Genomic DNA, 16044 nt, shown 5'->3' with positions numbered 1-16044 from the left:
GTTATATGCTGCTTAGAAATAGGTGTTAAAACTGTGTTTTAGATGATTTTATATTGTTTATATTGTTCTGTTTTTATTCATGTAAGCCGCCCCGAATAGATGTTGTCTAGAGGGGCGGGGTAATAAGTCTAATTAAAAAATAAATAAAATAAATACTTTAGCCAATGTTATCACATAGGACATATACAGAACTAGTGACTATGCCCCCACCTTGCTCTGGAGACAGCAAACGTTATGTGTGCCAGTGCTTGTGGGGAAAACAAAGGAAGCATTAGTACGGAGAAATCAGTACTGATGGACATACCACTGACTGGTTCCTAGCCTGCTGCTAAGAGACATGACATGGAATCATTAGTTTGGGGTAGCTTATGCTTAACAGCTTGTTACTGTATTTTAAAACTTGGAAGTGATTAGCCTACTGTCCTACAACATTTTAAGAAAAGGTTTTCAAAGAACTATAAAAGATGAGGACATCCATCCCCTTGCTGACTCCACCGGAAAGTAGCCGTTGAAGTGGCCTATGTATCTTTATCCTACATTGCTCTTAAACATTAGTAGGCATCCTTCAGTCTCGAAAGACTATGGTGATGTGCTCTGTATGGAGGACTTGGAACAATGTTTAGTGTGGCTGAAGAGGCCAATTCGAGAGTGACAATCTCTTCCACACTGAAGACAAATCCAGTCTATCCCCTGTCCGGCTCCCTGGTTTTGCTGCTTTTGTGACTTCCTCTTTGCCTCGGCCTGCTGAGCAAGGGTCTCTTCAAATCAAAAATCACATACCCTAATGTGTATGATGACCCAGGCCCAGAGGCTGCAAGAAGCACTAGGAACTCTTCAGTACACATTGAGTGGAAGCAGGAAATGTGTCTCTTGCTGGTTTTCATTCTTAGCAACAAGCAACAAACCAATTACAACAACAAAAAATCACTTATCTTCTCTTCAAAGTGAAATTTCACTGGATATTTGTTTTGGTTTCGTGAGCAATCTCATGAGAAATCTCACAGGTTTGCTCAGAGGTTTTGTGGCTGCATATTCTAGAAGAAATGCCAAGCTGCACCAGGTTGCTACAATTCCTGTATAGAATGGCTTATTTTCTGCACATAAATCGCTTGGAAAGAGCAGAAGAAACATGCATTTGCACAGGACATTTACAGTTCTGTACACAGTGGCATCTTCCTTGTGCAGGATTCACCTGGAAAAGTGGGGAGTAGGTGGGTTGAGCCACCAAGCTGCACACTATGTAGAATGGTGTCTTTCCTGTACAGCATTAATCAGAAATGGCATTTAATCAGGGTGTACTATGGCTGTTTGCTGCACAGGAATCATTGCTGGTGAAGAAAAGAAAACAACAACAAAAAGGTCTCACTTTCTCAGGAATTTAGGAAATCTTGCTGAGGCAGGACTGGAGGTCTTGGTGGAGACTGAGTAATTTTGTAAGCGATCATCACATCCCTAGATAGGAGCCCCAGCCACCCTATATTGCTGCCCCCACTTGGGCACTGTCCTCCACATGAGAATTATGCCCCTTCTGGCCCACTGCTCCCCCACAAACAGGAAGATTGAAACAGTGACAGAGCGATTGGCAGGTAAAGAAAGTCATCTGTCCATAAAAAAAGGTAAAGGTTCCCCTTGACAATTTTTTGTCCAGTCGTGTCCGACTCTAGGGGGCGGCGCTCATCCCGCTCTTCAAGCCATAGAGCCAGCGTTTGTCCGAAGACAATCTTTCCGTGGACACATGGCCAGTGTGATTTAGACACGGAACGCTGTTTACCTTCCCACCAAGATGGTACCTATTTATCTACTCACATTTGCATGCTTTCGAACCGCTAGGTTGGCGGGAGCTGGGACAAGCAACGGGCGCTCACTCCGTCGCGTGGATTCGATCTTACGACTGCTTGGTCTTCTGACCCTGCAGCACAGGCTTCTGCGGTTTAGCCCACAGCGCCACCACGTCCCTGTCCATACTCTCATGGAAATTGTCCAACTTTGTGACTGGTGAGTTGGAAGAGCACACTTTGCATGATAAGAGTGGCATGTGTGGAGGGGTGAGAGAGACTGTGTGAGAGACTGTGTAGGGAGAACAAAGGAGATTGAGGGAGAGAATCTGTGGGAAACAGGAGGACGCTGGCTAAGATCATGGCCACGGGCATGTGCCCCATTATCTATTGCCACATGGAGTCCCTATTCTATTACTGCATAGGGTTTTTCAGGGGCCAAAAAGATTTTTCCTGGTGTGTCTATCACTTCAGGCCCCCCATTGCATTTCTGAAGTTACAAATTTTATCCCAACCTACTCTTTATTCTCCATGCTGAATTTTACAATCCTGAATAATTTAATGTTATCCAGAAAAATTATCTATAACTCTGAAGAACAATGGAAACACTGTACCTGAGAAAGCAACAAAGGTGTCCCTTCCCCACTTCTTTCTTTTGCTCTTCAGGCAACCAAACCTTAACCTGTTGCTATCTAGAAGAGCAAATCTATTGCAAGCATTAGTACCTGGAAATCCACACCTACGTATATAAATAACAGTGACTAGGGGCAATAATGAAAAATGGGTGGCGACACAAGGTCATAAATCTAACATATGGAGTCCTGTGAAAGAAGTGCAGCCTGATCTGGGCAGGATCATATCCCTAACAACATCAAAGTTTCAGAACTGCAAGACAGGAATCATCAGCTTAGTTATTTTTGTTTGCAGAGCTACAGACCAAGTAATGAAGAAGAAGAAGAAGAAGAAGAAGAAGAAGAAGAAGAAGAAGAAGAAGAAGAAGAAGAAGAAGAAGAAGAAGAAGAAGAAGAAGAAGAAGAAAGTCAATTTGTCAATTTAGGAATGTTCATTGTGACCAAGACAACACTGTATTCAAAACTGTAGTGTATCAAACAGAACAGTTTCATCAACCCATTATCCACTTTCAACTCAGTTTCAGACGGATAGATCTACAACAGTGGCATTTGAAATTATGTTCAATTCCCTGATCAAATTAGTCAGAATCTTGATACTGAACATGTACTCCTTAGTCAAACTGAGTGTGTAACAGTTAATCAAAGCATTTGCAATGCATGGTGTCTGTTACGAGAAATCAGTGAATCATAAAAGCTAACTTTGCAGAGTAAAAGTACAGTATTTTAGTGGTCCTTCTCCAGCCTTGCTACCAGGTTCAAGTCACAATGTTGCTGTGGCTAACCAATGACAGTTAATACGAAATGGTTTCTGCATAATAGCTGCCTGGCTTCTGTGATCTGGTTTGCTGAAACTGCACCGCCAGGCAAGTCATTACAGCCCTTTTAAAATAAAGTTTTGAAGACCCACATTAAAAATACAAATGTTTTTTTCTGGCAGATAATAAACTGGGGAAAATTGCCATGTGAACATAAGGCATATCCTATATTGAAGCTCCTGTACCAAGTAAAAGATGACATTGTTATTAGCACATCCCACACAGTATTTTAAAAAGCATGTAATTGCTCCTCTTTTCTTTTTTGCCTTTGTGATTGATTCTAACCAGTACCATCTAGCTATTTAAAGACTTCCAATTCTAAGAGGTAATTTGGCTTGTGCTGCTACTCCCCCAACACATGTTATTGGGATGTTCAGCCAGCCAACACAGAGCAGAAGTTCTCAAACAGTTTGTGTGATAGATATGGCTTCTGCCCCCTCCCCAAAGATAAGGCTAGCAGGAATGGAAACAACTATCTGGAGAACATCTCTCCCCTTGGCCTTGCCAACATCTCCCTCTATTTATTTAATACATTTTTAAGCTGCCTTTCAGTAAGCTATCAGGATGGTGTAAAGTTAAAATGATAAAATGTCTATAAAATAAATAAAATCACATGCTAACAGAGTGCAGCAATTTTTAAAAAGCAAAGTTATACAATGAATTGATATTACATTGAGAAAAGAAAAAAAATCTTAATTTGACATCAGAATCATATATAAAGTTGGTAGATGTGATCCTTCTTGGAAAAGGCAGTCCATAAGTGGTATGCCATAACTAAAATAACCCACTGGCCAGATAAGCAGTAAAAACAAGGTACTTCCATGTATATCTAGTTTCTGGCTCCTTACAACAAGTACCACTGTCATAAGGACAACTTCCCATTCACACCATCTTCAAAGGTGAACATGAACTACTTAGTTGGCACCTGAAACATCTTTGGCTATGATCTTTTCTACAGTTCAACAAAGTTGATTATGCATCTTGGGAAAGCAGCACAATGGAAATTATTAGCCATAGTGCCTAAGCTGAGTTTTCGAGGAGAACTGGTATTTTCATTGGTAGTGCTCTAGTAATTCTACACTGAATGCTGTCATCACAACACCTTTTGTTCTTCTTGTACAAATACAATGGGGAAAAACCACAATCTAAAGTGGTAGTGAAATATTCTAGTGACTTATCCAATGACAAAAGCCACAAGACTATGAAACATGTACTGTAACTATGTAGTTAGTCTCTCAAATATAAAACAACAGAGAAAGAAATTAAAACTGGCCTCTCTGGTGTATTTTTGCCCCAATATATGGCACCTTATTTTAACTCTGAATCCCATTTGTTGTAGACTTATTTTTCATCGGGTGAAAACGTTGTTTTCTAAGTGCATCCCCTTGTCTTCAGTTCACTTATGAATACTTATGCCTGATTCCAGATCATTTGTGATCTAACTGAAAAGAATTTGTTCCAATAAAGATCCCTCAGGAATATGTAGCTCCATTCATTTTGGAATCTTTTCTGTGAGACAGGTAAACATTGGCCCTCTGTATATTTTATTATTTCCTGGAGTTGATGGGAGATGTAAACCAGAACAACTGGAGGATCAAAAGTTTCCCCACACTCCTGATTTATTACCAGTTTCATCATCCTGTTCTTGAATCAGTTAGCAAGAGGGTTGTCTGTCCTCTTATTCCAGACCGGTTAAGCTTATTCCAGCATTTCCAGTGGAGCAGTATGTTGAAAGATTTTTGGAAATCCGAGTTTGTAATGTCTGTCAAATCGTTTCATCCTCCTATTTATTTCCATTTGCTTAATACTTTTAACACAATGTGTCTTTATATGAGTAAAATATTTCTATTTATGATTGATTTTGATATTTCCTCTTTATCGAAAGATATCAACATGTAAAACAATGCGTGAAATCCTGTTGTATGGTATCCACATGCACATGTGCAATGGTGATAACATCATAATCACTGGTGAACCACTGCTGCTTAAAAGTTTCCATTGGTGATTTTGGGGTTCACACAACTTTGACTCATTGTGTATGAGTGGCATGCATCCCAAAATTGCCTTTAATCAGTGGTAAATTGCTGCTGTTGTTGCTGTCCTCCTGTTGCACGTATAGAACTGTACAACAGGATTTCAGCCAACTGGATGTAAAGTTATAATTCCAAATAAGCAATGCCAAATCAAACCAGATTATGGTCAACAAGATTCAAAAGCATGGGTTAGTAGACAGCTGCACCAGGATAAAGACGTCATTTCAAACGCTGGACACCAAGATGAAGGTCTTCTTTAATTTCTCTACGCAATGTAACACTCCCAATAGTGATACACCATCCTCTATCAGCAGACTTAAATACTTGGAAATACACAGAAATGGACCCTCAAATATTGAGATCCCAAGACACTTAGGGCTTTAAAAATCATTGCCAACATGTTGAACATGGACTAAAAAGATACTGATATTCAGTGCACTTCCATTTTCTGTCATGAACACAGAGATGCAAACCTCTTCTGATGTGCTAACAGAACCAGCGAGTTTCTTTTGTTCTGTTGGGATCCTCCAATTCCACATCAGACAGAGTATTTCCCTTTTGCTCTTTTGATTTCAGTTCCTCATTTTATTGTAAAATACATCAATACACACACACACACACACACACACACACACACACACACATAAAGGACAATGCTTCATAGTGCGCACTGCTATTATGTTACAGTTGCTAGGCAACAAGTGGTCCATTTTATGGCTAAATGAAAGACAGGAGTCTGCATTTAGGTAAGAGTAAGGGGGGAAGTAATCAAAAACATCCAGATTGAAGGAACCTAAAATCACCAAGCTCAATAAATCATTTTCCTGTGCTACTCCCCAGACACGGTCAATAACCTAATTATGATTTCTTTCTTTATATTGTGTTATTGGTGGCTACTAAATTTTTACTGAATACAACCTAAAATCGAACACAGAAAGAAGGCTGCCTATATTTCTGTTGCAGATATTTAGTCTGAATATAGTAGATGACTGTAACTAATAAATTATAATGAGAGATGGGCACAAACTGGGAAAATGGCAATTCAGGATGGTTTGTAGTACATTGCTCTTCATGAACTATGAACCATGAACGTTTATGGACTTTCCAACAAAACAAACCATTTTGTGGTTTGTGTGATTTGGGATTTCCAGGACCTGTAGAGCATGAATTAGAGATGCCAAACATGAACAGAGTCTTCAGATAACTCTCTCCCTCCCCCTCCATATTTGGCAAAGATTGGACCTGAGTTATAGTGCCCCCCCCCCAGCAACAGGTCCCCTCAGGAAAGTGCTCTTTAGCAACTGGCTGAGCAGCACTTTACTGGGGGTATCTGCTTCAGGGGGCTATAACTTGGACATTCCTAAACCAATCTTTGCCAGATTTGGAGGGAGTGAAGAGGGGGGTCAGCCCAAGAATTAGTCCACATTTGGTGAAGATAGGATTTGGCATGTCTGAGTTATAGCCCATGTACAAGTCACCAATACCAACCATATTTGGCATTTTGTTTTGTTTTAGGTAGGCATTTCCACAAATTACCTCAAAATGAAGCATGGCACAGCCCAATTCACAGGGTTTTATCCCCCCTTCTTCTTCATGGTATATTTCATGCCCATTTCTCATTATGACAGAAGCTTGCAAGAAAAAGTGAAGTTTGAGGGAAGATTCTATGATGGAAATTCCCAAACAAGGATTTACATCTGTCATGTACTTTTTGTACAGTGCAGAGGTTTAGAGCCCAGAAAAAAATGGCTCTCATTGGTAGGTCTCCTGTATTTTCCTATTTATATCCCTGTCTTTTTTCTTACGAGGGAGGGAGGGAAGGCGGAAATGCTGGCCAGTTTTCTGGAATACAATTATTTGTGCAGTGAAATCTTCATTTTTGTGTGTGCATACTGATATTTTCACAGGTTGCCAATTGTTGATGACAGGACAATGAACAAACCCTGTGTTCCAAGCAGCAGAAACAAGAACTGCCTTTTCTATATGCAAGACAGAACATGTGGACCAGTAATGGGATGCTTGATTTAATGACTCAAAAGATGTGACATTAAAGAGTGAAACAGCAAAAAAGGTTTGAGAAGAGATATGATTTTCAATAATGCTCTAGGATGTAAGTTCTTAACCTATGGTCCACGGACCATGAGGGACCATGATGTCCTCATATTTATTTTATTTTATTTATTTATTTTTTCAATTTTTACCCTGCCCCTCTAGACTACGTCTACTCAGAGCGGCTTACATAGGTTAAAACACATTAAAATAAACATATATAATACAATTATTACAATTAATTCTAACCAGCATGGTTCCAAGATGGCAAAACTCAGAAAGAAGAAAAAGAAAAAAATCACTTAATTGACTGGGGGGAAGGCCTGTTTAAATAACCACATTTTAATTGGCTTTTGAAAACACCCAGCAAGGGTGCCAGCCGGATTTCAGTAGGGAGGGTGTTCCACAGCCGAGGGGCGGTTTATACTTTTCTCCTTCTGGGCCTCCCTCTGCGTCAGGCCCCTCGGCCGACCCCGCTGGCTATGTCGGGTGACTCAGGTAGATCTGGGCGGGAGAAGGCGATCTGCCAAATATTGAGGTCCCAAACCATTTATATGTAATCATTAACACTTTGAAGTCAATGAGGAAACGAATAGGCAACCAGTGCAGTGCAGCCAGAGTGGGGAAGATATGCTGATATTTTCTCATCCCACTAAGAAGCCTGGCTGCTGCATACTGGACCATCTGAAGTTTCTGCATCAACCTCAAAGGCAGCCCCACGTAGAGTACATTACAATGGTCTAATCTCAAGATTACGAGCGCATGGACTAGAGTAGTGAGGGCCCCCCCGATCAAGATTTGGCTGTAGCTGGGCAATCCACCATAGGTGATAATAGGTGGAGCGGACCACGGATGCCACCTGGGTTTCCATGGTAATCGCCGGGTCCAGATGTATCCCTAAGCTGCAGACTTCACTCTTTGCGGCAAGGGTCGTCCCTCCAAAGGAAAGGGAGTCACTTATACCGCTGATGGAGGGGCCACCCACTCTCAAGACCTCCATCTTGTCCTTGTCATAGGGAGTCTCTGAAGCCTTGAAGAAATGTGACTTTTTTTTTTTTTTTTTTGCAGGAAGGGTTTGCAATTTGCATTTTAATTATTTTGCCCTTTTATTTTGCCCTTTTATTGTATTTTAAATGCTGTAAGCCGCCCAGAGACCTTCGGGTAGTGTGGGCGGCATATAAGTTAAATAAATAAATAAATAAATAAATAAATAAATAAATAAATAAATAAATAAATAAATAAATAAATAAAGGAAGGAAGGAAGGAAGGAAGGAAGGAAGGAAGGAAGGAAGGAAGGAAGGAAGGAAGGAAAGAAAGAAAGAAAGAAAGAAAGAAAGAAAGAAAGAAAGAAAGAAAGAGAGAAAGAGAGAAAGAGAGAAAGAGAGAAAGAAAGAAAGAAAGAAAACGTAGAACAAAATCTTAATTTCCCTTGCGTTTGTTTAAAACTTGCCTTTTCTAACTACTGCCTCTATGAAAAACAAACAAAAGTAAAAATCAGTTATGAAAATAACTGCTTGATAGCAAGTATCTGTTGATATTTCTGCACACAGTGAGAATATGTGAGTGAATGACACTGAGTGGTCAAGTGACAGAATGAGACATTTCTTGCTACTGCACAGACAGAAGCCTCAGGAAGAGAGAGTCGGAGTCAGTCAATGTCAGTGTGAGTGAGTGTTCGGGCAGAATTCATGATCCCGTTTCTTCTTTGATTTCTGCTAATAAAACCATTCAGTTATTGTTGGGTAGAGTGACTTTCAATATTATTGCAGTGAATTTTGAATTGATACATTTTGGCTGAGCCTCAGAATGGATCACTGGCTGAATCTGAAATGTAAAATAACTGATTATGTTGATCAGGATGCATCCTTTTCAAAGAAATATGAACCTTCTTCCAGTCATCTTAAAAAATATTGCTGTTATAGCAGGGGATATCTGTCGATGAGACCCTTCATGAGAAACTTTTAATAAATATTTGGTGCACTTTGGGGTTTTAAATCTTGACTTAAATCTTGGTGGCCCGTGGCAACAAAAGATATTTAAAGGGAGCCTGTGGTAAAGAAAAGGTTAAGAACTGCTGATCTAGGAAATGGGTCTCTCAGGTACATCACATCATAAAATGAAACAATGCACAGTCTCCTGAAAGACTGAAATAAGAATGTTCCATAGTCACACGTAAGTATCTCTGAAGAGACACTGTGCTTTTGTAGCTAAAGGCATAAGCAAAGTCTTGCCTGTCTGTTATAGCACTAGGTTTTAGTAATCTTTCAAGACTGAATCTTAGGTATGAATTCCTATACAGTATCATGGGTTCCCAAAGTGGAGCTTTTGCCATCTTAAGCAAACTAGAAGGGACAAGTTGGAAAAGTTGCAACCACCTGCCTTCAAAGTAGCTTTGCAAACTTACACAGGGACACAGTGTAAAGGAAACAAGTGTAAGGTGTGAAATCTATTCAAGTTTCAGTCTCAGCAGAAAAATATTGTTTACTTAGCAGATAAATGCTTTAGTTCATTTGTTTGTTTGTTCCTGCTTTTACAGGGAATTCGTGGGCATAACATAGAGAGTTGGTTTCAAAATAATTTGAGATTTTTCATAGAACAAGGAAACCAGGGAGTTTCAAAGCGAAGCAAGATGCAGTGTCATGGCCAAAGTGGTCAAACATTTTATAATTTTACTGGCATGGTTTAGTTAATGGATATTTATTTTGCAATGCTGAATCCACCCCACATACCAAGCTTACCAGTATGCACAACTGTTACTCAGTGTGAGTAAATTCCACTGCTTGCTTAGAGTAGCTTTGCCACAGCAAAATTAGATGATGGCTAGGAGGAAGATATCTGAGGTTCTGCAAAGGAGCTGGAAACAGTGCAATGATATAGAAATTTGGCAAAGATGCTTTCTCACTACCACCTGGCAATCTTGTGCATCTCATTTTTTGAACACTGGATGAAATCCTATCTAATTTTTTTGCCTAAGTGTGCTAGATCCTATAATCAGAGCTGTCACTCACTTCTGCACGTGCATCATATGGAAGCTTGTGCTGAATTGCCCATTATAAAACAGCTGCCTTATCTGCATGCAGACAGATTTTTAGGCACCCTTCAGTCTCGAGACAGATCCACACTAGATACTAAAATGCCATAACTGCACACAGATGTGATAAACACAAAAGAATATTAAACTCTCTTTTTTAAAAAAATATATAAATTCAACAAGTGGATTCATTTATTTTCTTCTTTGATCCTTGTTAATATCATAATAATTTCCATTATTTTTATTGGTACACTATTAAGCATAAAAGAGCAAAAAATAGCTTTAACTCTATTTTTTAAAGATTACTTTGTGAACACTTCGTGGACATGCTTAAAATATAAAGCGTTGATTCATTGAATATTTTAAACTATCCTGCAGATATCTACAAGGGTATTAAGTCAGGGAAAGGCAAACATGTACCAGGCTAAATCCAGACAATTCTCATGCCACTTAAATCCTGGGAACATATATTAATACATTTTAATAATACTTGGTAATTTGACAAACTTGCTGGTGTCATTACCCATGATGTAACCCAAATGTTACACATCATAGTCTAAGATTGGCTTTTTTTTCTCTTGACATAGATATTTGTTCAAGCTGGAAACTACACTCATATTCTCAATACTGTCTAAGTGTTTGGCTTATGTTTCAAAGGAACTCCAGTCTTGCCTTTGTACTTTGGAGAACGAAAGAATTCTTGGCAAAGGAAGGTCCATATGCTTAAGGCTTTATCAAATCCTCACCCCATAAGTTCTAGTGAAATCAATGAAATTCTACAGATGGAGCCTATGCTCGTCTAGAATGTCCGTGCAATTAATGAGAAGAATTTGCAAGACAAATGGTAAACATTGTATGATTCAACCAGCCTGCCGTTTTACTCCAGTTCTTAGCTAAAGGTTCAACTACAGACTGCTGATCCTACCAGACAGAAGTGGAATAAAAGCAGCTTTTTTACTTCCTTACGTGACTCCTTGTTTGTTACAAAAAATTTAAAAGCTTCTGTTTACAGAGTTTTCATCTCATTATACTCTATCCTTGCATCAGAACTGCGTACATCTACATGAAAACTAACCATTTACCTTTTGCATTAGCACCAGTTATACTGCAGTGTCCTCAAATGGTCTTAAAAGTGATAAGCAGTTAAAGCAATTCAGGTTGTTTCTATTTTAGAACAAGATGATGGAGAATAACCCAGAAATACCTGTTTCTAATAATGCATCTTGTATTACACAAATTGGACATGCCACAAAATGTCACAGTATTGAGTGCTACAGGATTCCAATTTGTCAGTTGTCTTGTCCTGTCCCAGAATACTGCATCAGAATTAACTGACACCACTCAGAATAGCTGAAATCCTATTGCTTAGAACAGTAAGTCACAGTAAAGTAAGCTCTACTGAATCAGTGGGGATTTGGTGAATCAGTTCTTCCATATGTTCCATTGATTTAAGTGGGCCTACTCTATTATTCATTTATGTTAAATATTTATATGCCGTCTTTCTCCTAAAGAATGTGAGGCAGCTTACAATATTAAAAGGAAAAAAAAGTTAAAAGCTAAAATAATAAATTTACAATATTTTTAAAGAAATTAAACAAATATATTAAAACTTATAAATAAGATCAATATTGAAAGCACAAGTTGCAACTTCCTTTCGCATAATAAGTAACAGTTAAGAATAGGCCCATTCAATCAATGGAAGTTACGGCAGAGTTGACTGATTCAGTAGGCTTACTCTACAGTGACTAAGCTAAGCAACTGGATTTCTGCCACTTATTCAGAGTGGCATCAGTTAATTCTGGTGCACTACTGAGCTGACTCATCAAATCCCCACTGATTCAATGGAGCTCCTATTGTGCAATTAAACTATGCTAAGCAACAGGATTCCAGCTAGTAAGTATTCTATGTCTCCTAAGCAGGTTCAGTTGTAGTTGAGCAGAGTTTTTTCCTCCTCAGTGTCCTCTTATTCCCTGGCTTTAAAAAACCCACAAACTTTGTACTTCTGTAAACCTTAGGATTCCTGCACCTTTGTTCACACTTCTTTGTCATTAATGGATGAGGCTGTTTAGGCTAGTACAGACAACCACTCCGGGAAAGAGTTCATCAATGCATATAGCATACTAATGTATAATGTAGCAGCCTCAGTGCACTTTCAGCTGCTACTCCATCAGAGAATGAACGAGGAAATCCAGCAGTTGTAACAATAGACACATCTATATGAACAAATACTGCATGCTGAAGTTCTATATCAACAAATAGGGACTCCACGCATACCCTGAACCATTATGTAGCTGTGAAGTTTGTGAGTACCGCTTCTGCTTTTTGCAGGGCAAGGAATATTCCACATTTGGGAAAGGAAATTCTTTGCTTGGACCCTTCTTTACAGCTGTACTTGGGTTTCTAGAAAGGTCCCTTCTTGCATGACTAAGGAGGATGCTTGGTAAACAGCTCTCTTTTTCTCCTTTGCTGCACACTCACGTTACAGGCAAAGTGCAGAGGATCACACAGACTTTGCAGTCATAGCTTATGACTAACCTCCTGGGGTTCAAGAGGAAAATGAGGTGCTCTATCCAATCAAACTGCACAGCATTTCCTACCTCACATCCATCACAGGCAACAGGCATGGAAAACTGGGAGTTCAGCATCCACAGAAGAAACGAGGTCCTGAAGTGGAAACAGTTAAAAGGGACAATTGTTATTATGGGGTTAACATCTCCTATAATTTACCCAGTTTCCCCATAATATCCTTGCAGGAAAATACTGGTCTAAAAGAACACCCTACTACTCCAAACAAATGTTTTTAAAGTACTGTATTTCTTTCGCTCAAACTAAGCAGGGATGGTTCACTTCTCACATCTCAACAACTACAGAGATATGTAAGTAAGGTGAATATATGCATTGTAAATTTGTTCATGTACTCTGTTTCTGAGAGAGATAAATAATTAGAGAGGGATAGTGAGATCTATTAAATACTGTAGCACTCAGTATGTGTAAACCACTTAGCTATAATAGATATTCACAAGCTTTTCCATGCTGATGAAGCTTTCTTTTGGAGGAAGGGTGGAACATAAGAACTGTGAATGAAGATGTGCTATATAGGTGATAAAGACTAGATAGTTCATATTACATTTCTACATACAACCTGCATAACACATTGAAAAGGTAATTAGTGTTACATTTGGGTGGTGATCACATGACGTTCCCTAGAGATTGATGATAATTGTTGAACCGATATCCAGAACCTTCATGGCTTTAAAATTACTTGACCTAAGTCTTTGCAGTCCAGTGTGTGAAAAGGTCATGATCTACCTTAACTACAATACATAAAAATGCAAAGTCAAATCCAGTTAGTTCTTTCCCCAATTCACATTATCCTCAGAATGGTGAGGAAGATCAGACTGAAACTGTTCCACAGATAACCAATGAGCTCCATAGGGATTTGAATTTAGGTTTTCCTGACTCCATACTAGACCATAGTTGCCTGAACCAGATTAGGCAAATGATATATATTTAGCATCCTATACACAGTCTATAGGACACAACAGAAGTTGGCTGGTTAATTGCACACATCAGGAGAGTTTCCTCTGTATTGATGCACTGAAAGTCCAATCACTCAATATGATTGTTATCATATAACCAAGATTCCTTCTTCACTGCCAAACTTAAATTTACCTTACATCCATCATAAGATGTGAGCCAACAACAGGTATGACTGGATTACAAGTGAGGACACAGTTATAGTCCCACTGAATTCAAAGATAATGCTTTATGCCTATAAACAAGAAACAGAGCTCGAAGTAAGAATCTAATGCAGAAGAAGTCCGGAAAGACCACATCAGGAGTAAGGCTACATTACTTCAGGGATGAAAAACATGTATTTCTCCCAGGTGTAGTACTGAAAGACTACAGCCAGCCAGCACAGGCAATAGTGGGCAATGATGGGAGTAGCAATCTAGCCCCCAGCTGCTCATCCCACAATTTTTAGTTATTGATACCCTGAAATCACACAAGGCCATGAACATCCAAGCTTATTCATCAATTTGATTTCCTTCTGCGTTAGTAAAACCGATTCATGGTTGTTTCCCATTCTCATTTCCTCACAGTCAACTGATTTTATGACATTTAGTCTTGAATAAGATAACACTAACAATTATATGTAATTCGTTCAACACGTCTACAAAAAAAAAATAACAGGAATATTAGCTCTATGGCTGATGATCATATGAGGACAACAATTTACAGTATTGTAGGATTAGGAAATATAATTCATCGTAATCAAAGAAATGCAAGTATTTCTCAGAGTTTGAACTGGCATTTTATTATGAGCACAGGTCTCCTGGGTAGTTTATAATCATTTTCTACAAATGCCAGGCTACACTGTATTGGCTCTAAGTCATCCATTTCCCAGGATTTCTTAGAGTGACAATGAACCTTTTTGTTACATACTATCTAGTTCAACAACTGATCACATTTAGAAAAGTGCTGACTGTTACCATGTAATAATTTGGAACATTTGGAAGAACATATTGTAACTTTTCTTTTTATAGATACTGTATTTTGCAAAGCAGGTAATTCTGTTTTAGTTTTTTCGGTACGGGTTTTTGTTGATTATCCCTTAAACATCAATAATATAAATTTAAAGTGTAACTATAAATGCTTTTAATCTAAAATCTACATCTAAGTCCCAACAACTCTTACAGACTAAAATCCCATTTTTTCCTGCTGAAATACACTCCACCACACATTGTAAGGAAAATGTTCTCACCTTGAATTTCTAGAACATTCTTATCAGGAATATAGCTGTAGTGTTGCATGATTTCATTAGCTGATTTATTGACCAGCAGATGAAACCCATCACAATCCAAAAGTGATGATCACTTTTCACCTTTTTCGTTAATCCATGTTTAGGTTTAACATTGATAGACAGAGCACAAAAAGCCCCTACACATGTTTGTATCCCATTGTATATACAGTGGACCCTTGACTTACAGACGGCTTGACTTACAGACTTTTTGAGTTACAGACTTCTCTGGCTGCAAAATTTAGGTTTGACTTGCAGACTGAGATTTGACTTACAGACCAGAAAAAAAACAAAATGGAACAAAAACGGCCTGTTACGGGATTACGTAATTGGTTTTCAATGCACTGTAGGTCAATGGAGACTTGACTTACAGACTTTTTGACTTGAGAACCGCCTTCCAATACGGATTAAGTTCTCAAGTCAAGACCCCACTGTAATCTCCCCATCATACAAAGTAAGTGTAACTTTCCTTTAGCCCAAAGAGGCCAAACAAACTGCCTCATTGTCTGCATTGTCTATTTTTTTTCCTTCCCCACTTTTTTTTTTTTATCAGCTCCTGTTTCAGGCAGCTTGGGAAAAGGCTAGGAATAAGCCAAAGGTATGGGTCTGAACATCACACACACCAAATGGCTGTGAGCAGCACAGGCAGCATTTGGTTCAATGTCACTTTGCAATGCCTGCATGTGACTGTATCCTCAAGCTGTGACACTACTCAGATCTCTCCAAGCAAGGACTTTCCTTTCCAAAAGATGAGTTGTTGTTCATTACAGAACGTGTTTGGTTTAGATTGCACAGATCACTGAGAAGGACAGATTTCTTGGGGGGGGGGGGAGACAAAAAGAAACCCAGAGCAAAACAAGTAGAACACAGAAGACTGACTTCACCAGAGGTTGAGCACATTCTAGCCA

The 16044-nt window shown here is 39.0% G+C and overlaps 1 protein-coding gene across 2 annotated transcripts in view; it reads right to left on the bottom strand.

Annotated features, from left to right (window-relative positions):
• HTR4 (5-hydroxytryptamine receptor 4) overlaps positions 1-16044 on the bottom strand; it is a 242181-nt gene that overhangs the window by 138047 nt on the left and 88090 nt on the right. For both annotated transcript variants that reach the window (XM_072990255.2, XM_020780479.3), the window contains exon 2: positions 12933-12999. In XM_072990255.2, coding sequence (XP_072846356.1) covers positions 12933-12943 — 11 coding nt within the window. In that variant the 5' untranslated portion in view covers positions 12944-12999. The remainder of the gene's footprint in view (positions 1-12932; positions 13000-16044) is intronic.

The sequence above is a fragment of the Pogona vitticeps genome, chromosome 2 (assembly GCF_051106095.1).
Source record: "Pogona vitticeps strain Pit_001003342236 chromosome 2, PviZW2.1, whole genome shotgun sequence".
Lineage (NCBI taxonomy): Eukaryota > Metazoa > Chordata > Lepidosauria > Squamata > Agamidae > Pogona > Pogona vitticeps.
Note: the sequence above shows the minus strand (reverse complement) of the source record. Positions and strands in the feature narration are given on the sequence as shown.